The 27,468-nt window shown below is 44.0% G+C and overlaps 1 protein-coding gene across 2 annotated transcripts in view; it reads right to left on the bottom strand.

Moving 5' to 3' along the window:
• The window catches only part of EXOC4 (exocyst complex component 4), a 375,336-nt gene that overhangs the window by 199,690 nt on the left and 148,178 nt on the right, over window positions 1-27,468 (bottom strand). For both annotated transcript variants that reach the window (XM_084525713.1, XM_084525714.1), the window contains exon 10: window positions 1,098-1,194. In XM_084525713.1, coding sequence (XP_084381839.1) covers window positions 1,098-1,194 — 97 coding nt within the window. The remainder of the gene's footprint in view (window positions 1-1,097; window positions 1,195-27,468) is intronic.

Below are 27,468 nucleotides of genomic sequence, written 5' to 3'. Positions count from 1 at the left end.
GAAAGATCTGAAACACCGTAACGAATTTTAGTATCTCACATGTTTTGATGTCTTCACAACTGGTGCTGTTTTAAAGATTATTGAAATATCTGGTGTCACGACATCAAAAAATTACATTTGCAGAATTAATGCACTTTCTCTCTGTATTTTTAAGTCACAAGAAGTCACAACTGACCAGTTCTCAGCTGTTGAGATGACACTCAGAATAACCTTGCTCTCACAATCGGATTCCGGTTTCTTGTCTTTATTGCTCTTTTATTATTGCTTGCTTTTAGTGCTGGAGAAAAAAAATGCCCTGTTGCTTGACTGACTCATGATAATGAGTAAGGCAAACAGAGCAAAGGAGGGAAGTGCTCTCTGAAGATGCTAGCCCCGAATAGGAAAGGACACGTCTGATGATAAAGAAAAGCCACGCAAGGAAAAAGCAGAGGTGGAAGACTGACATTAACTGAGCAAGAGTCATATTATTTAATTCCAGCAAAAACTAAGAAAATGGACTGCTAGACTGCAAAGTAAAAAGAGCAAAATTAAAGCACCAGAGGTGAGTGACTTGGTGAGAGGAGACGTGTTACAGACTTGTTTAAAGTTCCAGCAGTCCTTGGTAGGCTATGAATTTCTGTGATTTTAGTAACTGGCACAGCACTTCAGGCATTTAATTTGAAGTCCATAGACCGTAATTGTTTATCAAAGAATGAACTTACCTGGCCGTTCATAAAGTATCCTTCTGACTTTTTAATAAGCATCATGGACAAATGGATAAGCGATAACCTGTGACAGGATGCAACTAAACTTTTCCCTGCATGGGCCAATAATAAATTGCACTGTTCAATGGAAAGGGGTCGCCCTGGGAAGCAGTCCCACTGGAGCTCTAGCTAATCTTGAAAAAGATGAAACAAGCACTGGTGACAACCTCAGCTAGCGTATATTTCTTAAACACGTGCACAACAGCTTTACGAGCCCAAAATTACATACACAAATTGCTGGGAGGTGTTACCACAGAACCCACATGGTGCCCATAAATAAAGTAAGTTAATTCCATTTATTTTAATTATTCACATCTGTAGAAACAGTGGAACTATGTAGAAAGTCTCACTTACCTGAGGAGTGGATGAAAGATGATGGTTATGTTTCTGGCTCCTGGTTTGCAGACAAACTTGGATCCTCCACCTTCAATTAAGTTATCATCCGGTCCTCCTGGAAGAAAACACGTAACAAGTTGTTTAACAGAATCTGAACACCCCTTGATTTTTAGATACTAAGCGATAATTAAACATTTAGACTTGTCTGTAAATGTTATTATATTTAACACTACTCTCAAGAGTCCATTTGGGGCTCTCAAGAGTCCATTTCCTACAGCGAGTCTCATAATTTCCTAGCAGAAGACTCCATTGCCCAAGCAAAAGTTGCATACAAACAGGCTCTCAGCTTCAGAAAAATAAGTGTGTTGTGTTTGGCACACTCTTGGGAAGTAGAACAAGCTCTGAGAGCATAATTTATATATCTTAGGCTCAGACTGCAGGGTTTCAAGTGGCATGAAACAGCCACCTTCACGTCATCGCAGCAGAAACAAAGTCACTTCCACAGGCAGCTTCTAACACCAAGATACTCTAAATCAGGATATTGAGACAGGAGAAAGGGGGGAGAACTAATAATCCCTCTAAATCTCAATTTTCTAGAACTCTTGCATCTCCTGAGACCAATGAAGACCACTTGTTGTCCTTCCAGAAGGACACATTTTTTAGAGACCAGGCCAGATGCCTCTCACATAAGCATAAAAACATGATCTGATTCTCAAATTCGTAGCAATTCACCATCCAGTGCCCCTGTATTTTGGTAAAATTCCCTTGTCACAATCTTCTTGCTGGTATCATCTTGACAAATAACCCTATCAGCTACATTTTTGGACTAAAATCCCCAAAATAACATGAAACACAAACTTGGGCAAAGTCTCTATCGCAAATGTTATTAAGCCATTTTTATTTTGCACGTGAACTCTCCTTAATGATTGAATAATAATAAATACAGAACCTAATCACATTACTATGATAGCTTTATAGGCAGGAAAATGACAAAGTACTTGAAATCAAAACAACACCAACAGATTATTGAATTTTTTGACCCTGACATCAGTCTGCCTCAAAATGAGAAGAAGGATGTCTTCAAGTTGCAAAGCGTGAGAGGAGGAACACAACCACCAAGTGACTCCGAACCTCTTTCAAAGTGAAGTTTATGCACTTTAGGCCATTATCTGCAACCAATCTATTACAGGAAAAAGAAAAAGGATTAAAAAAAAGCTCCTCCTCAATGAGTTGATTTAATTGGCTCTCCTGTTATCAACCTCACAGCAAGGATTGGTCATCTACACCAATTCTTCTATACCCTAAAACGATCCCTCCAGGTCAGGATTGTTCTGTGCAAGCTGATGCAGAGCCAAAGATGTTGTTTCTGTGCCTTGGTAAGGGGAAGAGATTAAAGTCCCTGTGGAGCTGATGAAGAAACCAGGGGACACAGACGACAAATCAACCAGACGAGGTCACCAACTGAATGAAAAGTGAGGAGAAGCAGCTCCTTGGGCTTCGTAACTGCCAGGTTGGGGATGTCTTCCTACAGACACCAGCCTATAAGCTGAGCTTAGTGCCCTACCTACCCTGTTCCATGATCACTGTGGTCGTGTGGACGTGAAGGCTGCTTCAAGGCACTCCCCAGGCAAACCACTTGTACCTGTGCTCGCTGTGTGGTCATGACCTGACAGCTCCCCGGGCATGCATTTTGGATATGGGGCTTCTTGGTATTTGCCACGTTAACGTAAGGTTTCAAGAAACATGAAGAAACAGCTAAGGACCAAGTTGATAACACTTTACTGACTGCAGATCTCAAAAAAGGAAGAAAAGGAAGCTCAAGAATTTCAGTTTCATCCAAAAAAAGTTAACTTGCACAATGTGACTGTTTAATCATGGAAAAAAAAGAAGTGAAACTTCTAGGAAAAGAAAGTTATCCGCTTCCCCTATTAACGTCACACCCTGCAATTTCCAGCGGAGTCTGTCTCTTAACGGGCTTACTGAGGAATTCATCCAAGCATGAACTACCGAGGCAGGAAGTAGGAAATCCGGGCTCAAATTAAGGACGGGTGTTATTCTTGTTACATCAAGTCACCCCGCGCTAATCAATATTATTGACTGGCACCAACTCCTTAGCAAGGAATGAAGCCATCTGTCTTTTCTGCTTGGCCACATTATGCAAGATGTGAGAAGAACAGCACACCAGCCCTGACAGAAAAATATGCTTTGGATCTTCTCGGCTCTTAGCTTTCAATTAATAATAACGAAGGCTCCGTATGTAGGTGTAAGCCACGAGGGAAAGTAATTGTGTTTGCATTCAAATATTTTACCTCAAAAATCACACAGAGATGGAAATCCTATTCCCAATTATGCCCCATATGTACCAGTAACACCACAAGAGGTATGGCAGCCTGCACAGCACCACCTACCTTAACACCCCTCGACGCTGCCACCGCACGCCTACGGACCCCAAATTGTGTCTTGGCTGCCTGATGTGCTACAGCCCCAGCCTTACCTGGCCATCACACAGTGCAGTGCTACTGTTTACCCTAATTTACTGCATTTTGTTATGATAGCACTTGGAGAAAAGCCCAAATCAGAGCAAAAGAGAGCTTAGGATGGTATCGCCTGCATGTTCAGGTGAAAATCTCTAGTGAGGGCTCTGCCTACTGGCACCAAGGGCTGAAATGTGCCATAATGTTGACTGACCAACGTGGTACCTCCCATGCAGATGATGTCCCAGACCAAGTTCTGTGCTGCAGACCCAACAGACACATCCATAAAAAAAATACACTGTTAATATCCCTTCATCCTTGTGGATTCCTACTAAGAACATCTCTTGCAGGGAGGTGAATTATCATTCATCCGACCTATGGAGAAACCAATGACTTCCTACCAGCTGTGGAGAAAAGAGGGAGAAAATGAAGGAAGAGGGAGGAATAACACTCATTTTTTGGAGTATTTTTCCCCTTTTCAAGATGGTTATCAGCCAGGCAGGTCGCTTGGTCTCTGGACCAAACAAGAGCTAAGCACACAAACACTGTACCGCTGGGTTGTCCCAAACACACACCACGTCCACACGAGCAGACACCAAGAAAACGATCCACCTCATTAGGGAAAGGGAGCTGTATAGCCTAACTCCCAGGGAGCACTGACGAATTTAAGCTGTATGTAAGCACTGAGCTTTATTGCCATGACAGCTCCCCATAAGCACTGACTACAGGGCTAACCATCCATGCTCAGCTGATGTACAACATCCCGACGCACGCAGCTCTCCAAGAACCATCTGGACCAGGCGTACATCATTGCTTCAGCAATGCCACACAACACAAGTCTTTCATTTGGATTGCAGGGCTGTTTTGTGTGTGTTTTTTTTTTTTTTTTTTCAGTTTAAGGCAAGAAATTATATCAGCCACATTTCATAGGCACTAGAAAAAAAACACTAAATGTTTCACAGCTGTCACAAAGTACTATTGTTGTAGCTGCTCCTTCTTAAGAGCACCGGCTTGCTGATTTAATCTGTCTGGTAATAAATTATGAGAACAAAAAAAAAAAAGAAGAAAAACGTCGAGGTGAAGTGAGATTTGTCATGGAGCTAATGACATCCTCACGCTGTGCTAGCAATGAAGTGTGCCCACCTGAATGCCACTGAGTGGGAGTCAGAGACGGGGCCATTAGGAGCGCAGCTGAACGGTTCTGAAATGGAGCCGAAAATGTCATGCTTCACTATGAAAAAAACAGAAGATTACCAAGAAAGCCAGAAACTCTGCACACATTTCGAGTCTGAACAAACATTGATGCTGCTTCAAGTTTCCATTTTACCTGGTATTTTTCTGGGGGAAACTTTCTGGGGGAAAAGTTCGCCATGGATACCCCCCAAGTTTTACTGCTAACACCTTGTTATCTGCAGACATGGCAGGTCTCAAAATCATAATGGCAAGTTTCCTCACCCCAGAAAGATGCAAGATGCTTCTCAATCCAGGGAAGAGGAAGACAACAAAGAGTATTTCGTTCTATCCAGAAAGAGAGGTGAAAGGAAGAAGACATTTTTATTAAATTAAGAATGAAGTATGGCAAATTCTTGAAAATATTCACATATTTATAGAATTTCCCTGAAATGTTACACTTTGGTGATCCATTATGGCAACACAAACACTTCAGCATCAATATATATACACACACATAATTTTTAATTGACCGGTTTGGGAGGTTTTTTCTGCCATGAAGTTACTTCAGCTCAAAAGCTGTCTACCTCTATTTCCCTAATTTACTCTTTTCAGAAAACATCCTGAAGCCCATGCTAACAATGCTGAGGATTAATAGCACTCTTCAGGAAGCGTCTCAATGTGCTTTGCAAATGCATTAAAGTACTTTTTGGCATTCTAATGCCTATTGTGTACAATGAAGTGGTGAAGAAGCCGTACCTTATGTTAGATGGCTCACAACTCACACTGCAAGAGGTTCCCTGGCACTCCCTGATGCTGACCCCACAACTTTGCAATCAGTGCAATGCTGGTTACCTCCTCTAACCAAGGACTGCCATGTTCAAGGAAAAGACTTGATCCTAACTTGAAAATAAAAAAAAGAAAAGATCAGACATCCTGCAATTCCCTCGTTTCTCATCACCATCCCTGAGGGTGTTTAAGGAAAGGTTGGATGTGGTGCTTGGGGACATGGTTTAGTGGTGACATTGGTGATAGGGGGATGGTTGGACCTTGATCTTGGAGGGCTCTTCCAGCTTTAATGATTCTATGAAACAGAAAAGGGAAATAATAGTGTTTATACTTATTTTTCTCATTGAAACATTTTTTTTGAAAAAAAAAAAATCTTATTATTGAAACAATTTTCTCCGTAAAGGTCCAAGATTTAATGGAAGTTATTACTCTTCAACAGTACGTTTGAAGATGAGTCGCACCCCCCTCACTCTCTTATTCTTTGAAGGACATGAACACATCAGAGAGGAGGGAGCTCAGCATCTGGGAAGAGGCTCCTTGCACCTTGTAAAATCAGTTCTTCTCATAGGAAGAAAGTTGGTGGGTTTGTTTTTTGTTGGTTTTAAACAAGGTAGGGAAGCTCTCTCTGCCTCTAATAGGAGTACTTGAAGAGGGTGAGATTTCTTATGCTTTGTGTTCTGCAACATTACAGCAGAGCACCATAAAATGTTACCTAATTGTTTTGGAGCCACGTTTGTCTTAAAGCATTTCACCTTCAGCCCTAAAACACTTTAAAACCTAGCAGGAAAAAAGACTTCTATGATGCTTAGTAAGTAATCCCAGTCTGAAACATGCAGAATATACTAATCAAGTCTCAAAGGAGCCACCTAAAACCCATGAGAACCATTAACTAACCCGTGCAAATTTTTCCTATTTCCTCTCTTCCTCTCCTATCCCCTGGTCTTGGCACAGGACAACTTCATTCATTTCTCTGCAAGTGCAAATTTTTCAGCTAAACAAGTTCCAGACACGTAGCGAACAATTCTTCAGCACCTCTCTGTGATCAAAGTGCCTTTCCTAGCGAGCCACTTCACGTTAATCTATGCAACCATAAAAAGAATAATAATAAAAAACAAAAAACAGGCTTTGAAGCCACAACAATCAAGCAATCAACACAGCTTGCAAATCAATGCCACCTCCTCCATCCTGAGCATCTGAGCAAACTTTTATAGGAGAAAAGGAAGCGGTTTAGATGGTACGGTCCTTCCCAGAAGTTCTTGATTACGTGCAGATCGACAGCAGAGCTATTACCTGGGTATCATCTTCGAGGTATGGAAATAAAAATTTTATTCCGCATGAAAGGGAAGAAAGCCCAAAGACAGCAAAGCAGGTTATTAGAAGACAGAGCTCAACAGAAAAGAACGATTGATCAGTGCTATTACGGAACAATAAGAGCAGAGCTTCATAAACAACCTCCTCCTTTTTCATATTTTTGTGCATTAGGGCTCAATTGTCTCACAACTGCACCTCCTGAAAAAAAGCCACACACGAGCGTCGAGTTCCCTTTTTACTCCCCTGATTCACAGCGGTGATTCAACGGGCTGGCAGCCGTCTTCACGTTGGTTTTAGAAAGAAACAGGCGCAATTATCTTCTCTGCAGTTCTTTGGCACGTCTTGAGTCAACGTGAGTTGAGTTTTTCAAACTGCTCCAAGGTACCTGCTTTAGGCCTGAAGGGCTCAGCCACCTCCTGCCCTGTGCTCTCCCATGGGATAGAAACGAGGCATTTAACTGTCCTGCACCACCGGGAGGGAAGTGATGGGGCAGGATCTGATCCGTCCTTTCCATCTCCAGTCCCATCTCTTCGCCCTTCCCCGGGGGAAGGAAGCACGTAGGGCATCCTGCACCTAAAGTAAGCTTTGTCAGAGCTTCAAGCACCTTGACTACCAGTCCTATAAGTAGAGAGGCAGAACCTAGGCAAGTCTTCCCTAAAACCAAGTAGGTTTATCCAGGAGAACAACCCAGAAACCCCAGAAGTGCCCAGCCCCGTGCTCCGAGCATCCCCTGTGATCCAATGCCAGCTCTGCAGAAAACAATGAGAAAACTTCCAAATCCACAGCACCTTCCTTCTGAACAAACCTTTGAAACCTCATACTGTTATTTAAAATACCGTTTGACAGACAGCCTTGAAACATGGCACTTTCCCACTGGTGTAGGTCAACGTGAGGTTAATGCTTTCTGTTTCTGAGCCGTGTTCTCTTCCCTCCTTGCTGGACTCCTGTGAACCGTGCGAGGTAGCTGCGATGGGGCTGCCAACACATCTGGAACTGAAACTCAGCACTACAAATAATGCAGCAAAGGTTATGCATAAAGTGAACGATGCAAAGTTCTCCTGGAAAGCCCTTCCAACACCAACCACTTCAGGACTCCATGGACCAAACGAGAGATCTCAACTTCTAGTGGCATCTAGTGGATTAGTTCAGGCAGATGATTTTGTCTACTGATGTGGATCAAAGATGTTGCCTCTGCCTTCCTCATCTTCAAACCACAGTAGAGAGAGCACTACACAGCTGTTAGTTCTCACCATGAGCCACTGGTCCACTGCCATAGCACGTAGAGATGCTGTTCCCTCTCTTGCAACAAGAGGGAGGGAGGTGAGATGAAAAAACAAACAAACACACACACAAAAAAAACCCTTTCTTATCAAGCTAGAGAAGAACAACCTCGGCCAACACTTGATTACTTCCTTGCCTGAAGGGAGACACAATTTAAGAAAGGTTTCTGACAAAGGGAAAATTGCATTTCTTATTTGCTCCTCTTAATTACACACTTTCCTAATCATGGCAGCTGTGAATTTATAGACCAGACCATCAGGAGCAAGGGATGAGGTTTATAAACACGTAGGCACCCTACCTTCTACCGAAATCAACACAGATCGGAGCGATGACGACGCTGCCACTAGAAGAGATCCAAAAAAATCAATGGGAATTAGGTGGCTAACTACTTGCAAAATACTGGCTGTCAGTCCTTGGGGCGAGGGCTCTGCGGTGGTAGGAAGGAGCTCTCTGATGATTAACTGCCTCAAAGGGCCGTGACTGCTCCCAGCTTCCCGTCTGTCCATCACCTGTCACTGGCACTAAATCCTGCACAGGAGATACCGGAGCTGCTGGAGCCAGGCACAGATCCTGCCCCAGACCCGCAGGGGCCGTGCGCTTAGGTCTGCCCAGTTGGCTTGCGAATATTTTTCTTCTTTGACAGAGAGGCGGGGTGGGAGTTGAAAGAGAGATGTGAAGCGAGAGGGGAAAAAAAAGCAACAAGAAAACTGACCTTTAAGGTTATAAAGTACATCACGTTTCATTTCTGTACTATTTCCTTCACTGAAAAAGATCTCAGCAATTCTCCCAGCAGCAGAGTTTGGGGTGATGCTCCCTAACATGGGCTGTGGAACAGCTTTCCAGCCTCAGAAGCTCTTGCTGGAGAAGGACAAATCTGCAGAAATCTGGGCAGGGCTCCTGGCTGGTTCTTGGTTTGCCCCACAGAGCAATGGGGCTGTTGTGCCAGGGGTCCTGGGCAGACAGAGGAGGCCAGGGCTTCCAAAACGTGCATCAACTTTTAGAATTATTAAAGAAGCATTTCTTGCTTTGGGGTTGGGAACACGACAGTCAGAACAACGATCCCACAAATCCAAAGACTTTAAAATCCCAACTGAAGTCAAGTCTGATGGCTGGATTAGCACCAATTCCTCTCCGTTATAAAACTGGGAAAGAAGGGCTGAGAGCCAGAGCTTGTGGTCAAGCTTGTACAGCACACGCTGCTTCAAATCATACTGAAGGAGAAGTGATTTCCAAAACAGGAGAGGCCGTGCTGGCACACATTGCTTCTCCCTGACCACAGGGAGCACAAGCCTTAACACCCTGACCACAGCATTTCCTTCGGTCCTGGTACAAAATCCACACCCATGAGAACACACGTTGCTATCAACACCTTCAATATCAACCCAGAAACCAATTTCTGGAAAGCTGATGGAGGTTGCGCAACCCAAATTTCATACAACACCTTTTACAGCAAAGCTTTTATTCCCCGTTCCTAAATCCTTGCTCTCCATTGAGCAGAGGACGTGGCTCCAACTCAACAACCCGCTGCTGGTAGTTTGGGAGCACACCACCCACTCATTGCCTGAAATTTGTCCCCGATCAGCTCTTTCTTTGCTCGCCCCTGACCATTTGCCATCACCCTTCGTTTGCTACGTACCGGGCTCTGGCACAAGGAGCTGATTTGGATGCAGGCACAGAGCTGCTGCACAGACATATTGTTCTGCTGATGTTCCCATGCCCAATCCTTTTACTCTCTCCTATACTGTCTTGTCTGAGATCCAACACCATATGCATTTAAATAAGTTGCTCTTTAATGTTTCAAAACCTGATTTATTAGTTGCTCACACTCCATCTGCCTTGAAAAACTGCACCGTGCCTTCACTTTCACAGCCTGTACAAAAGGTTGAGGTTCAATTTGACTCTACTTTATCATTTGATCAGCGTGTCAGCCACATATGTAAAGTCTCCTTTCAGCTACAGAATTTGTTTTAAATGCATACTTTTCTCCCCCCCTCGTTGTTTTTTTTTTTTCTTTTTTTTTCTTCCCAGGCCACGCAGCTCAGCAGCAGGCACTTTGATTAATGTATTTGTCAGCTTGCATATTTACCATTTTGTCGGTTTCCCTAAAACTCCTGCGTACAGATGTAAGCTCCTCCAAAGCGTGGCTGCCGCACAAATCCTTATCCAAAGCCAGGAAACATGCTCGAGCTAATGAACTGTGATTGCTTACACCCCGCGCTCGCTTTTCGACTGTTTTCTTCTCCAAGCTTTCTTTCTTTATCTTATCTCCTGTAGTGGTAAGTGCCTCCTATCTGAATTTTTTTTATATTCGTGACATGTTTTCTTTCAGTTTTAATGTCAGAAGAAAAAAAAAAAAAAAGTGAGCAAACAGAGAGAGCAAGCGAAATAAGACAAAGGTATGACTTGACATCCAGTCATTTATGGTTTTATATTCCTATAAAACGTTCAAACTCTGAAACCTCCCACGTTTCAACACCCCCTCCCCCTTTTTTTTTAATACCTAAAAGCTCGTGGCCACCTTAAAGAAGAGAATTGGGAGTTATAACAGAGATATTTGGCGAGGCCGTAGGCTCATGGGACGATGTTGGACAACGCTGCACCTCAACCCACCCAACTCTTCAGACCTGCTACCCACCTCTCATGGGCCTGTTACGAGAAATAATGAAATAATGAAAGCATTGTATGGTCTTCTAGAATTACAGACACACAACTATACATCTACGGAGACGCCTGTTTCATTTTTTAACACCAGGACACAAGAAGGAAACTGAGGACTCAGCAACTGTACACGGCAAGGACGACAGCAACCGCCTCGCCGTCCAAGAAAGCCATCACAGACTCATTTTCTGCATATTAATGACTGCATCAGTTCTAATGAAGATAAGTTTGCCAATCTTTTGACAAGTCTTGAAAATGTTACGAAGCTGGCATGTGGAGACGAGGCAAAATACACCCTGCTTGGTTATTCAACACTGCAACGCCGCGAGAAATTCGCAGCAACAAAAGAACGTCTTTACGCCTCGCCTGTGCGCACGCTGGTGTGAATTAATTCATTTCCCAGCAATATACAGGGTGATCCCCACTAATAACCGGGTTTTCCCCGAGGGAACCGAAACGCCTTGTCCATGAAATGCACAAACCAACTCCCAGCCCCGGCAGAAGCGCTCCGATTGCTCAGAGTGCGACCTGCCAGGCAGCGTTTTTCAACCTGCTCATCCATAATCTCTTTTAGATGGGTTTTTCCCCACCTCCTTATCCTCCTCGCTTTGTTTTGCCTGAAATTCAATCAAAGATGAATTAGACTTCGGAAAAACAAACCAAGGCTGCGGCTATTAAACCCCGGTGTTAATTTTGCTACAGCTTTTTTTTTTTTTTTTTTTACTTCTTGCGTTTTAATGCAAAACCACTTCCCCCCCAGAGACTGTCCCCGATATTGGCACGAAACCACACGGGGCTGTAACCGAACTCGAGCGCCAATAAACAGGAGGTAACTCAACCCTCGGCAGACATCAGCGAGAGCAGGAAAACAGCCAGAACTTTAATCACCATTCTTTCAAACGCGGCCAAGGATTTCGAAACGCTGTTATTCTAGGATATGACCCTAATGCAGTGCTTAATCAAAGCAATTGCTAGCAGAAGAACAACCTGGCGACTTTAATAAAAAACTATTTCATAGGAGTCAATGTGTCAGAATCGTGCTGTATCTAATATACCAAACTCCAGGAAGAGGAGTGGCCAGACCTTTCCAGGCGTGTTTCTATACATTTCCAGAGAGATGCCACTTAATGCTTTTGCTCAGCGTTGACCAGAGGACTCCTGTTTGCCCTGCGCTGCAGGAATCTCTTGAGAGTTCTCCAAATTATTTTCTATTTTTATTTGTTGCCCCTCTTGTGCAGGCGGAAAGGAAAAGCACAAAAGACACATGTTTAAAAAACAATCCAAGCAGTAGCCATGCTCTTATTTTTAAAATGCATTTAAAAGCACTCAACAGTCATGGGGTAAAGAAGGTAAGATCTGAATGTTTCAATTTGACCAGAAAAAAACCAAAAAACAAAACAGAACCAAACCTGCTGCTTTGGGAGGCTCTATGAGCAGAAAGTCACTGGCTCAGTAGAGTTTTATCTGTAATTTTGAATGTTTTGTGTTATAGTTTCACAGGTCATACAAATACGTGCTCTTTGTTCAGCCACAAGAAGCAGAAGCGCACACGCTAGTCCAGAGCGGCTAGAAATTGTGTTTATGGATCAACTGGTGCTGGATGAAAAGGGAAGAGAAGTTTTTTCTGTACTGTCTGCAGGTGGGCAGACCTCTCTGAAAGGTCTGATTAGCAATAGGACACACAAACACCCTTGCCTGTATGGATTACTGACGTGATCCAGACCCAGCCAAGGACTGAATGAAGCCCGATGGCTGCTCAGCAGCTGGTGTCCTCAGATCGGGTCAAACATTCACACCACAAAAGTCAACTGGGCACCAAGCATATGCTGTAAAAGGCAGAGGAATGGGCACAAACCACAGTTAATGCCATGCCACACGATGCATTCCCCGAGCATGGAGGCTGCTTCTTGCAGCTGGCAGCCCAGACAACAGGATTTCTGAGCCGTGGTGTACCAGGTGGAACTGCAGTCTGGAAATCCATCGCTCTTTAAAAATAGATGTAAGCCGTTCTGCATCTGAAAGGAGGAAAGGAGTACCGAGTTCAGAGGTCCCCCTCTGCTGTGGTCCTAACCTTTCAGCTTCAAACATCCACCAAACTTACTTTGAAAGCTACTGCTCATCAGGCAAAATCAGAAGCAGAAGAATCCTTATTTGATGGAGGGAGTACTCAGCCAGCACTTTCTCCCCCCTATTTTTCCCCCTCCAAGGGCTACTTACAACCGAGGAAAGCAGCCAAACTGTAACAGAGGAAGAGAGCTGAGTTATCCGGAGCGACACTCGGTAATACAAAGGGGCCCACAACACAGGAGCAGCGGCAGATCTAAGAGGTTTCCACCTCCCCCAGAATTTCAGGAGCTGTACCGTACACTTAAGGCGAGGCGCCGTGTTGTAGGGCCTCGAGAAAAGTTTTCTGCTGGCACCACGGGCAGAGATCCTCAGTGGGGTCTGCACCCCAAAAGCAAACAGCGAGCCGAGCTGTGCTTGGCAATCACGCTACCCCTCGCTCCAACCTATGAGATTAGATAAAGATCAATGCAATTAGAGAATCAGCACAAAACTGGTTTTGTATTTGAAGGAGAAATTTCTGTCCTTTCGAATCCTGTGATTTTTTTTTTTGTATAGACGATGTTTGGTTTGGTTTTCAGGATTTTTTCAGAGCGGAGAAAATGGAAAGGTTTAGGCAGGGAAGATGACCGCGTGCCTCTCACCACCAGCCAGCTGCTGGAGTGAAGATCTTCCCCCAGCACTTACCAAATAAACAAATAAATAAATAAATCAGTTGTCCTGAATGTACTAAATGAAAATCAGTCTGACTTGAGTAGGCAAAATCAAACTAGGAGGAATCAAACTCAGGCTGGAAACCACCCAGGCTCAGATGATGACCTCTGCTGCTGAGGCTATCAACAATTAGCAGAATTACTCCAAAATTACCCAAGTACCGAAAATTCAGACCTAACGTAAAGCAGCTTTATGCTATTACAGCGAAGCTACACTCTCTAAACAAGCCACAAAATACCCAGTTAAGACCATGGCTTTGCCAAGAGAGCTAGGATTACAGCAGGGACTTGGTTGCAGAGGTTAACCTCCCCAGGCAGCATCGCTGTGCTGGCAGGAATCTGTGAGTAGCTGCGATGCCATCAACTCTGCCAGAAGCCCGGAGCCCATCACCAGAAGGCAACGTGACGTGCCTGCCACGGGATTGTCACGGGTGGAGGTGGAAAAATACCTGTGCTGTTCCCCTACAAATAAATGACAGGCTTCCAACGCATTAGATGAGCTGGCCTGCTATGCTAACACTCAAATATTGCAGAATAGATCAGTGGAGAAAAGAGGTTGAAGTCAGAAAAGCATCACACAAATACCCCTTATTCCTGAAATAACAGGCTCCAGAACAAAACCGCCGCAGCTGCTACTTTTGACACGGGTAACACACCTTAAGCCAGACCTCTGAGTAACCCGTTGCTATTTTTACATCCCTTTTTACCACGTAACATCCTTTCCTAATGACAGTTTTAAACGTATCCGTGTTCAAGGGACTACTGCTTAATGCTTTCTTTTGGCAATAGACCGCTTGTCCCAGTGCTACACGTTTAAACCCCGTAGTGTAGCCTCCTTTTCCAACCATCTGCTTGTTGAGCTAATTCAAACCATTACCAGCTTTACCTACAAGAAAAGATGCTCCAAGCTTCAAGGAGACAGCTCCGGTTTCGCCAGGGGAGGAAAAAAAAGCGCAGCACAAAGCAGCTAGCCTAACAATGAGAGAAATGTCAAGAAACAGAAATGTCAAATCCCTTAGGGTGGGGGAAAAAAAAAATAAATCCAACTCCAGTTCATCTCCCAGCACTGTATTTTGTAATGAAATTACACTCTATAGTCTTCCCTCGGGGGAAAGCTGCTCCAGCTAATCAGCCTGTTGTTTTTTTAAAGTTCAAAACAAATGCAAGAGTGGCTATGCAGCACTCAGGCCCTCGCTGTCAGGAACTGCATTTAACTCTTTACAAGCACATGGTTCTTCTGAATTTCACCACCAGGAACCACGAAATGCCTCCGTATCTCAATATTGAGACAGCTCAACATACCTCAGTGTTCTCTTGACATTTAGCACTTGCGGCAACTTTCCTCTGTCTTTTAAAACATTCTTCAAAAGCTCCCCAACAGGTTGCTTAGAAAACCCAAAGGCTCTCCTATCGCTCTTGAATCCTCCATAAGCCTTTGCAGCGCAATCATTTTGGGTGGTGTCCATCATCTTCATGGTGGTGGCACCTCATGCTTCTGCCAGACTTATTTTTTTTTTTAAATACACCTGTGGATTCCTAGGAGAAACGGTCACTGACTTACAGCTGCAGTAAGGTTGCTTCCCATCCCATGAAACTTTTTGCTCTGGACACCTCCATCCCAGGCACTGTCCCATGCCTTTAGCACAGCTGCAAAGCAAACCTTCTGCCAGATTGGCTGCTGCTGCCATAGGGCAGCATGTGGGAAACCTTTCCTGCTCAGCAGGGACAGGATGGGCTAAAACAACCTTCAGAAGTCCCTTCTGACCTCAGCCATTCTGTGAGCCTTCATGCAGACAGCCCTGAGTTCTCCCAAGCACACACCAAATGAGTGAAACAAAGGAGACGCACACCAAGGGCTCGCTGACCCCAAATCTTCAGATATTGGGGTGTTTCACACCATTTAGACCTACAGCATAAGCCAAAACACTCTAAAAAGTGAAAACAGTCTCAGGAACAGCAAGTACTTGCAACTGCTTACTAGCCAGAGTACTTATACAAAAGACCACGGCCTTCAGTCACTTAATGCGATGGAATACTTCCAATACTTCAAATACAACACATCAATTTTACGAGGTAAAATACTGCAGAAGCTGGTGTTGATTCATGTGAAACTCATTTCTTCATGGGCACACCGGGGTGGATGGGTTCACACAGACCCTACAGGAGGAACAGGGCTGCCAGCTCAGGCAGGGCGCACACCGATACCCACCTGGCCCAGTAAAGGTGCCTGTATCTTCCACCCACACTCTTAAAAAATGAGCTTCAGAAGTTACAAGACTCCTTTTGAGACAGAAGCCTAGAACTTGTACACAAATCAGGTCCGTACAAACCAGTGACCATAAAGATTTTGGAGTTCGATGTCCCTCTTCCACACCCAGGTGAGCAAACGGAGCTCGTGTGTTAGCCTCGGGATCTTGCTCGCCTCCTTTCTGCTCAGCAGCGCTGTCAGACTGTCACACTCAAATACAGAAATGATTTTTCTTTCAGTAGCTGTGCCAATTGTATGTATATTTGTAATGTGTAAGGGAATAAAGAACGAAGGGTGATGTTTTGCAAATGAAAGCATTAACCACAACAAGTGAAAATAAGGAAGTAAATAAACGTCTAACTCAAGCAGGTTAGGAATTAGCTCCCCATGTTACAGTGAGAGGAGGTGACTGATTACACACTCATCTTAGCCGGTCGGTCCTCAGAGCATCTGGGCTTTTGTGACAGAGGAAACAAGATGCAAGATTCAACATCGGATAGGGAGCTGCTGATTAACAGATTATTAAACCCCAAAAAAGGCACAGACACCCCATGGTATGCTCAATCTTTGCTATCCCAAACTCCTTTAAGACATTAAGGTCATCACGAGCCTACATGGTAACTCCAAACCTCAGACTTCTGACCTCCCCACCAACCCTCCCGAGGTCTCTTTTTACCTGAAACATATCCTCAGCCTCTCACTTCAACACACATGAGCACGCTGTTGGTTATTTCTACAGCACACTGAGCTCCACACAAAGGAGCATCCAAAAGGCTTGCACCCATGCAGTCAGTTGTTTATCCTGAACAGCTGAGCACTTGTGCTCGTATAAATGAAATATGTGCTCTCCTCCCAGATGATAAATAATAAAAAGTTGGATCTCTTCTGTCTGGTTATCCTTGTGGAATTGCTCTCTACTAGCACAACCTGTTGTAAGGGCGAGCTGAGTAATTTTGGAGCAATGATTCACAACGTTTTAATGCTTGATGACTTTCACTTTCTTCTTCAGAGCTCACCTTTACACCTTTAACCCTCAGCTTCCTTAACTTAAGGCCAGCAAGGCTTAGCTTAATTTGACAACAAAGCACACTCATCGTAATGATATCTGAAAAGTGAAATAAGTGCAACTGACGACACTGCAGATCATCATAGACTGGCTCAGGTTGGAGCAGATCTTAAAGATCATCTAACTCCAGCCCCAAGAGCTCTATAAAAAGCTGCGCTGCACAGGGACCACAAGGCAGATGCAGTAACGTGCACCTACAGCCTGAAAATACAATCAAAAATCTGTGCCAAGCTGTATGTTGAAGGTTTCAGGCTTGCATTTAAGGGCAAATCGACCTCCTGAAGTGCTCGGCAAGGCCATGGGATGCAAAGATCTCCAGCCACATGTGTGGGCATGGCAGAGGTACCCAAAGGATGCCTTTAAAGAGCTGGCTCAGAGCAAACATCATCTGCCTTCAAGGAGAACTCTCGACTCTCCACGTCCTGAAAACAACAAGGCAATTCCTTTTCGACCTCCGCTCTCCCTCCACTCTTTCCTGCATTTAAATAAAACTGTTTATGGGTGTTTGGAGACCTAAAAACCCAAGTATCAGTCTGTCATTAATATTTTAATTGAAGGCATGAATATTCATGACCGTTTTGCTGCTTTAGAGGACAAGATACGATAATTAAATAATTCTAATATGTAAATGTGTTCCTGTCATGACACCTTGCCTTCATCTACATTACAAAACCAAGGCATTTTTAGCTCTTTCATTATTTATGTAATCCTGGTTCTTTTTGCATTTTTTTTTTCTCCTTTCCAGACTAACTACAGCTACTGACTGCAGACAAAACTTTCTCAGTTACAGGCATCGTAATTACAACTACTCCAAAGTCATCTCCCCCTCCTGACTTTGGTGGGTTTGGAGGATTTTTATTAGCAGTACCTTTTTTTTCTTTTTTTTTTTTTTTTTTTTTTTAGTATCATACATCTTCTGTTTCCAAGCTAATTTCACCAGTATCTCTAACACCTGATATTTGCCACAAGCCCAGGAGAACACGGGCAAGCAGCGAGTTATTAAAGATTTCATCATTTCTCAGACTTCAAGTAACAACAAAACTGATGTGGTTTCTACGAGAGGCAGAAGCAGCAGCTGCTTTCTACAATAAATGGAACATTTCTTTCATTTGCAGCTACCCCCAACAACAGCAACCTGGCAAGCCTTCCCTGGAATTGCTTTCAAAGTCCCCCATTTAAATACAAGCTGATTTAAAAACCTGAAACATATCAAACAAGGGCAAAAAACAGGAGAGGATTTGCAGGGTCATTAAACTCACCCTTGAGCTCTGAGTACAGGCTCCTGCATCTCCCCCTTCGTAGCTATCTCAAGCTCAAACACCCGAAGTTTCTTGCCTTCACTGTTCAGAGCTCACTTCTCTACTTCCTAGGAACTTTCTTCTAATTTCCAGGTGTATTTTTGGCTTGTTTACTCTTATCTGTGGCAACTATTTTGATTTTGTTTAAAGCCAACAGCTCTTTACCCCCATTTTAGGAGCCTGATGCCTTCTTTAAACAATTGTATCACCTTTCAAACTACTTTACTCTTGTTTTTCCCCCAGGAGAGTTAATCAAAAACTGCACCCAGTATTTCAGATGCCATCTAACCAAAGACACGTACAGCGACATGAATTCTTTCCAATCTCAGCTGGAAATACCCTGCCTGGGTTGCATTTACCTTTTTTTTTTCTGAGCAGCATCACTTTGGCAGCTCAAAGTCCTTCTGTAATCAACCAGTGGTGTAATCACCACTCCCTACCCGCCGTCATTTCCAATTGATGAGCTCCTAGCTTGCAGCTGAGATTTCTGTACCAATCCCCAAGCGCGTGAACCCCGCATTTAGCACTGCTCAGCTCCATCCCCTTTCTGTTGCTGCAGTTCCTGAGGTCACCCAGCTTCTGTCGGACATCTCAGCATCATCAGTGGCCACTGATGGAGGAGTAAGAATCATTAAAATATTTCCTAAGACTAATTTAACGAGAAAGCAGAGTCCTTGAGGCTGACAAAGACATAGGTAACAGACGCTCCGTTGAATACAACCACCACCTGAGAACAAATTCAGCTACTTTTCATCAACTTCTGCTGATTTGCACAGTGCAATCTCTTACAGAATCGCAGACCCTCAGGGAGCCAGCAAGGGAAGGACAACTCGGCATGCCAGGCAGCTGCTGACAGAGGGAAACCATCCCAAAAACCACACCAGCACTGCAAGAAGCTCAAGCTACAGCTGAAAAGTACTTCTGCTTCTAAAACCAAGCAAGTCTCAAAGCAAAAGGTGATGCCCCAAAAGCCAGGAGAGCATCCACCCTGTCCCAGCTGAGGCTCTCAGCTACACTCAACCTGCGTGGAAATCCTGCAAGGTAAAGCAGGCAGCTGTCTTCTTTCCTTAGTTTTGTTTCGTTTCAATAAAGAGGGGGAAAAAAAGTAACTTTCAAAGGTACTTATGCTCTCCAACCACATTCGGAAGCAAAGAGCAGAGTGCTGAAGCAGAGCAGCCTTTGCTGGAAGTCTGACTTCCCTGCGTCGATCCCACAACCGAGTATCCAAAACAGGAGATGAAGTCATCTGGAGCAGCCGTGCTGGGGAAGAAAAGAGCATCACAAGCACCTGAGGAAAGCAAACCTCAGAGGGTTTCCCAGCAGCATTTACAGAGCTTTCAACTCCCTTCCAACACAAAGATGCTTCACGTGGACGTCAGGGAAGAAGGCCAGCACCTGCTGAGGCTGGCACGCTCAGACATCGCCTGGTGAGCCTCATCGTGCCTGCTTTGGCTTTCCTATCAGCCCCACAATCACTGCTCCCCCCAGAGCATCTCAGACAAGCACTGTTTTCCACACCTGCACAGATTTTTCCCCCCAAATTAGTATTTTTATGCAGTATTTCTTTCCCCAACCATTAATACCATCTTTGATAATCCCAGCACATATGGAAATCTTGGAGAAAGTGATGAAAAGAGACTTTTGAGTTGTTCAGCCTTCTCGCAGAGGAGCTTGCACAGAAGTGGGCTTCAGCTTTGCTGTCCTGGGTGTAGAGATGGCCAACGGAGCACCAAGGAAGCTGGCTCACAGGGAGGAAGCAGAAGGGCCATGTCCAGGCTGTTTTGTTTCTCCAGGTCTGCCCAGGAGCTCTGCCTGGCTGCACTGCACCACATCCACGTGCCAGCGTAGCGAGGAGCATCTCAATGGCACCCTTCGTTCACCGACAATGGCAAGCACCCATACATTTACCAATTCTGATTGAAAAGCTGTGAAACACCAGGAAAACACAAAAAGATCCTCCATGTCATCTTTTAGTGTGTTTAATTCAAGGCTGACGTCAGCAAGATTTCCTTCAGATTATGCATTTGTTGCTGCTGTAAGCATCCAGTTCTGGACTGGGGCACTCCTAAAGGAGCCACATTGAGATCCAGAGTCCTCCACTTCCAAAACTTAGCTTCAAGGCAGGAAAAAAAGAGAAAAAAAGCACTTGGGGAAAAGCACAAGAAGATCACTTCCACCTGCCCCGTTACCTTAATTAAGAAAATAAAAGGACTGAAAGTTCCAGGCAAAGGACACGGAGCAGTGGCACTGATGAATTCATTGATGAAATTAAGTGAGAAACAGAGAAAAGCAGCCACAGACCTCTCAAAATCAGCAAAATGCCCCAAAACACACACACAGACCCTGTGTCAGAGGTAAGCAGTGCGAGCTGCCGATGATGCCAGGCATCCCAAGCTGGGAACCCACTGAAAGGTGATGGATGGATGGATGGATGGCAAACTTACCCAGCCTCTGGCCTGCTCCCTTGTGCATCTCAGGCAATACAAAGTCCAACCACACTGAATTATTCCTCCAAACGTATATATATGTGTGTATATATATGTAGCAGCTACCATTTTTTCCATAATTAAGCCTAGCACACTGCACCACCATAACAAGATGTTGATTAATTTACTGATTTGATTTAAATGTATCCGAGCTGCGTCAATCTCCTCCCTCTAGATCTTCAGAACAACCTTCACGCCGTTAAATAAGGCTGGGGATGCAATCATTTCCTTCTCCTTCTCACGTATGCAGATAGGACAATTATCCAGACATCCATCAGAATGGCTCACAACAGCAAGAAACTCATTTTAAGGCAGTTTGCCACATATCCTGGCTAAATATACAAACGTGACCGAGTGCAATAAACTTGCTGAAGATTAAAAAACCAGCATGAAAAACCCGAGACAGCAGCGAAAAGATTTGCACATCTTAGTCCATGCTCGGTGGCTGACACCTCCCTTCTGCAGCCAGAGCCCTGATGCGTTTTGAAGGACTACGAGAAGCATTTTCCAAACATAAATTGTGCCATATTACCGACAAGTAGGTACAGGATGAGATTTCAGTTGTGTATGCATCTAGGTGTGACACGCAGCCACAATATTTATCTCATCAGAGCAAGGGGGGGATGAAGGAATCTGTACTACAGCTCCCTGCTTGGCTCTCAGAGGTGGTGAGATGATGAAGCTACCTGGAAAAGAGAGCATGGTCAGCATTTCAAAGCACCTACAAGGAAGAAGTCATCATCACTGTGTACGTGTGAGTACAACTCCTGTTCAGGTCGCTTTCTCCAGGTCCTATAAAACCTATAAACCCTGACGCAGCACCAAACTCACACCTGGCAGCTCAGCCGAGCCATCCTCCTCCACCAAGGTTTGCAGGCAATTTGTGGTCCATGAAATTCAGGCACATAAGCTGACTTACCCTGTCTGCAGCTACTAAGCTGCAATAAAGGGATGCCATAAATAAACTGGCTGCTTTCCTGACTTCTGTTTTTTTTTTTTTTTTTTTTTTTCTGCATCTCTAGAGCTGTCACAGGGCTGCTAAATGATTGAAGACCATCACTTTGGAAAAAAAAAATTGAGACGTCCTTCCGGCAACAGAAATAAAAATGAAATTTATGCCTGACCCAAACGCTATTTCTTCAGACAATATCTGCCAGCCCTCACAAAGACTACAGACCCTAATATTTCCGTTCTGGGCCATATGTGCCATTCTCAGGCAAAAAATAAATTTGTTAACGAGTCTGCAAGAGCAGTTGGCACTTACTTATGCCAGTCTGTACTAACATCTTGAGACTTTCTTTAATAAGAAAAAAAAAAAAGAAAAGGAGAATGTTTCGGGGAAGTACAAACCCAGCAAAACATGCCTAAGATGCAAAGGGAAAAAATAGTAATTCAAGGAAATATTTTAAATTCTTCTGCTAATAGACAACAGAAACGTTGGCAAAGTTTGGTGTTCATAAGCTTGGGGAGCATCCAGAGGTCCCGAACATTTTCAACATTCAGTGTGACCATCTGTCACCAGCAGAGCCACCGAACAGAACGAGCAATTACCGGAGCCCTTCTCAGACATAATCTGTCAACCACATCCAGCTCGGCTGCCAAGAGAAATCAAGCTGAGGACGACGCAAGCAGATTGCCCTTATGGGAGATGGAAAGGGTCCACCTGAGCAGGTGAGCAGTGGCTGGGAGGGAACTGGGATCCAAAAGTCCCGCGACAGCCCCCAGGCACTCACCAGGTTGCGCGTTGCGTCTTTGTGTGCCCATGTCTGGTGCTCCGTCCCCAGCTTCACAGTGGGAGAAGGCAAAGCAAACCCTGCAGAACCGAACTCAAAGCTAAAGATTGTCATGAGGATGGAGGCAAGAAGGGCTTGGTTAGTTTACAAAAGCATTGACAGGTCACTTGGAGCATCAAAAGCAGCTCAAAATGGTGAATCTCAGAAGTTTAGTGTGGAATTTGGCTTAAGGACTTCCAAATTGACCACCAAAATACTGTCCAGAAAGACTCCTCCTCTTCCTCACCTTCAGCAGCGCTGCACCGACATGCTCAGGGACGTGTTGTGACAGCAGAGAGCTGTCAAGCCTTCTAATGAGAACGAGCACCGCTGACAGCTCTAATTGCTTTTAATTTGTGTCTCGCCAGACTGAGCTGAATCACATTGAGAACAAAATGCTGCAGCCCATAGAACGATCCCCTTAAATAAGTCCCGAACCTCTACACAATGAAAATCCCAAACGTTTCCTAGTGGAAATTCATGTAGCTGAACTGATTCACAGAGGTTAGGGTTCAAAGGGATCCTTAGATTATTTGCTTTGGCCTCTCGTAGGTAAGAGTCCATTGAGTTGTACTCCATGGCTTGCTTTCAACTAGATGCCTACCTAACATCCAGAGATGATCCAGCCAGAGAATCTGCTTCTCCCCTACAACTGTGTTGTAGAGCTGTCAGCTCACTGTTAAAGACTGCATCCAGTTCGAATATATCTCACTTGAGCTTTGAGCTCCCTCTTCTCTTACAACACTGTGCACCAAAACAAGCCCGGCCGTTCAATACTCACTATTTTCTCCCTTGATGAAGATGTACTTCATCTTCTCTTCGTTATTTTTTTTTCCTTGGGATAGTATAGAGACTGTGTTTACTCTTGTAAATGGTATTTTTCTGTATTCTTCAACCATAATTAGTTCTCTGTATCTGCCAAATTTTCACTATTTATTTTACAGAGCGCAGGCAGCAGTCCTGGCACGGGATCAGTACGGCCACTTCGTCTTCTTTAGACATGCTGATTTCAGAAACAAGTGGTTTTGTCTCCGTCCTCCCACATTTAAAACCTTGACTTCGGTTGCACAAAGCTTGTCTGAACAGACCACAGCTCACCAAGGAGCCAGATTGTTCTGCACCATGGTTTAGCAATCTACCCACAGCAATATATGTATATATATATTTAAATCAGCAGCCACTTTATATTTTGTAAGGACACACAATTAAATAGTAAACTGCCTAAGCAAACTTATTAAACGTAGTGTAGTTACACAGAAGCTATAACTTATCGGAGAACCTAGTAGGCTAGGCTAGCACACAGTACCCAGCCACCCAGGAAAGCTTTCCCTCATGAGTACTTGAATCCACTCCCAGCTTTTGTTTAAGACTTTACCAAGGATCCTGAGAAACACTGCACTCCTCCTAAAAGTTGCATAAAAGTTATCTGGAAAGAAGAGACCTTCCAACTGGTGCTCCCTATATATATATATATATGACTCTCCTCAGGTGAAAGCATGAGGAGTGAAATCACAAGTTGCAGCAAGGGAAATTCTGATTGAATATTTAGAGATGAGTCTTTGAGTAGGCAAGCACTGGAACCTCCAACCTTGGAGATCTTAAACTCAACCCGACAAGGCTGGAGGAACCTGATCTACCTTGAAAAGTAACCCTGAGTTGAGCAGGGCACGGGACCAAAGACTTCTGGAAGCCCCCTCCAACCTGCAGAGCTCTGAGAGAAAGGCTGAATGAAGACGAGAGGTCTGTGGTGTAACACATCCTGCTCTGAACAAACTACCTGTACTGCAGTACAAAGCTGATATTACTGTGAAATCTCAGAAATCAACTTTTGGGGAACAATGGATCTGAAACAGAAAGAAGTCAAGTTGCCCAAATAACAAAGTTTCTTTAAAAAATAAAATACATTCAATGGACCTGATAGATATAATGAAGTATACAGTAATTAAGGAAACCACTAGGGTGGAGAAGATGGAAACCAGCAACGTGAATGAGCAGTGCTTAATGAACTACAACAGAAAAGTAATTACTTACGCTGGAAGAATTTTTGGTCTGCAAAAAGGTTACCAGTAAAATTGTTTAAGGACAAGTTCAGGGACGCCTCTTACCGATTCTTTAATCACAACTTCACAGAAGTTAGTGTGCAAAAACAGCTGCTGAGGAAAACAGAGTTGGAAGTTGTTACCAAGGTGCAGAAGATTGTGATACAGTACACCTTGAGCACTGGAGGAATATAATATAATCTGATACTGCACATTTCAGTGTGTTTAGGAACTGATCCTTTTTTCCTCGAGGTGCGGACTGCATGGCTTGAAACTTCCTAAGATGAATCCAGGTGTATTGGTCAGTCACAGAACTAGGGGCCACCCAGAGGATGCAGCCATAAAAGCAAACACAGAATCACAGAATTTCTAGGTTGGAAGAGACCTCAGGATCATCGAGTCCAACCTCTGACCTAACACTAACAGTCCCCACTAAACCATATCCCTAAGCTCTACATCTAAACGTCTTTTGAAGACTTCCAGGGATGGTGACTCCACCACTTCCCTGGGCAGCCTGTTCCAGTGTCTAACAACCCTTTCGGTAAAGAAGTTCTTCCTAACATCCAACCTAAAACTCCCCTGGTGCACGATCCCAGATACAGCAGGCATGCTATTTGCAGCGAGGTCAGGAAGGGAATATTGTCCATAACGAAGGACCCTTTGAGACATCATCTGGAACAACCAATTCAAAACAAAGGGGAGAGCAGAACAGAAACAGAAAAGCTGTTTGGATGCCAGGAGAACGATCAGCACATCCTACGCGATGAAGTGGATAGTTTGGTTAATCAAATAAAAACATCAGGGGTGTAAGCAAGAGGAAAAAGTACAAGTTATTTAGAGGCAGTATTAAAAGACCACACGTGCTTGGACCACAGTAAATCCAGATGGGCTCTCAGAGTAATGTCTACAAATGTCAAAGCATTGAGGTTCTGGACTGCTTCTCAGGAGCAGGAAGAGCTAAGAACTGGTCTTAATAGATGTGTCCCTTTGCTTCTGTAGTTTGTTGACCAGAATGGGCTAACTCAGCGGCCTCTCCAATCCCATGTTCTTGTATTGGGCAGCAATTAATGGAAATCCCAAATAGTCCCTATCCAATCTCACTCCTGCAGAACTTCGTTACACCTTTCTAAGCCATTATTCTTTGACAACTATTATGATACGTCAGCCGGAATATCAGCTATCAAAATATTGTCAGTAGCTTGGCAAATACTAAATGAGGAATAATGCTTTTTAATTAAGTAATTAAAAACAATCGCGTTCCGTGGTATCTCTGTCTGGGAGTCTAGATGTTGATCGTAACGCTAGTGTGCTCATCATCGCGTAATGACAAAAACACACATGATCCCCACAGAGTTTACAGCAGAAACATAATCTAGGATAAGAACAGATGGATACAGAGGAGGAAGGATGCACATGGTAACTCTCAGCTGCTTCGCATGATAGCTGGGGGAGCTTCGAACAACCCAGACCCAACCATTTCCAATGACTTCTTTTTTCTCGTGGCACCTGATACATCTAAAATTGGCTCGTTTGTTACAGAATCGACTTTAAAACAACTTTCAAATCCTTTTTTTTTTTTTTTTTTTTCTCCAAAGAGACTTGCATTTTCTAATCTGCCTTATGGAACTTGGATTCGAACCGAAGAGTACATCAGTAAATTGGCATCCCCCACTGAGAGAGATAAGAGCCTCAGTCACTGAATAAAGACGCTGAAACAGTGACAGGTATTTCTGAAAGCTCTTTTGAAAATTCCTTTATAAACAGTATTTATTTGGCTAAAATACCTGATCAGTGCAGCACTTCTGCAACATGAGTGTTTGCGAAGTGCTTTAGTTCTTCAGATAAAAGGAGCTACAGAGCTATTAGTATCATTTGGAGAACTGGTTTCCACGAATGTGTCAAAATCATTTGTCCCCAGCGAGGTCTAATTTCATGGCAAGTCAGCCTTATTTTGAAATCTTTATTCTTGAGTCACCCAAGTACACAAAGCACATGTGAAAAAAAAAAAAAAATAGTTAGGTGGGGAGCAAGTCTCTAAAGTCCCGGGAAATCTTTGTAATATCTTTGTAGCAGAAAAGCTGGTGCCATTAACTGCCTTTGTACGACCTGATGACAAACAGACCAGCAGTTTACCAGAAGGATGCACCGCACAGTTGCACAAACAATTTCCTCTCCTCGGTGTACAATCACCTGCCCGGTCTTTGTTTCCCCCCAGTACTTACGGCCGTGTTCATTCTGCAAAGAAGCTTCCAGCAGATTGGGTTTCTCCCACCAGCAGCTCAGCGTTTCGTTTCACCTCTTAAAGAGTTAACAAATCTTCCCCAAATAATATCTCTGCAGGTGTCAACTCCTTGGAAGCAGATAGGTCCAAAGGGCAGACACATCGTTATAATGAGAGAAAGATTAAGAGGGGGAGAGAAAAGGAGCCAGCATGAGGCACAAGAAGTGCTTTGATGAATGATCTAGCCCAGCATTAATGAGATCTGGTAATTTTACATTTCCAGAAAGCTATGGTCGTTAGGACTGCGAGGATCATCGTTTTTATTCATCGGGAACAGAGAAAAGTTTAGGACAAAAACGGGCTCATCAAGAAATCCGTCTCCTCCTTTGAGTTAAGCCAGCTGTGATTTGCAACATTTCCCATCCCCTCCAGTACCCGGCATTTGTTTAGTCTGCCTTCTCAAAACACGCTAGCTGCTGTAACTACTGCCCTCAGCACACCAATAGCTAATAAATGTCCAAACAGATCCTGCCTCCTTTAAAACAAATAAAAATGTCATCACCTTCCCTGGCTGGAGAACTGTCTCTCTCTCTCTCAGTGCTCGGAGCTCATCTCTTTCCAAATTCAAGCCCATTTCAAGGCACAAGGGGTGAGATCTCAACCCCAGTTTTCCTCTTTCTCAAATCTTGGTGCAAGTCCATTTTCAGCTCTGTATCTTAGTCCCGTCTAAACCACAGCAAAACCACAGAGGTAGACGTCACACACTAAGGGCCAAGTCATATTTATGTGGGTTTGTACG

The sequence above is a fragment of the Aythya ferina genome (assembly GCF_964211825.1).
Source record: "Aythya ferina genome assembly, chromosome: 1".
Taxonomy (NCBI): Eukaryota; Metazoa; Chordata; class Aves; order Anseriformes; family Anatidae; genus Aythya; species Aythya ferina.
Note: the sequence above shows the minus strand (reverse complement) of the source record. Positions and strands in the feature narration are given on the sequence as shown.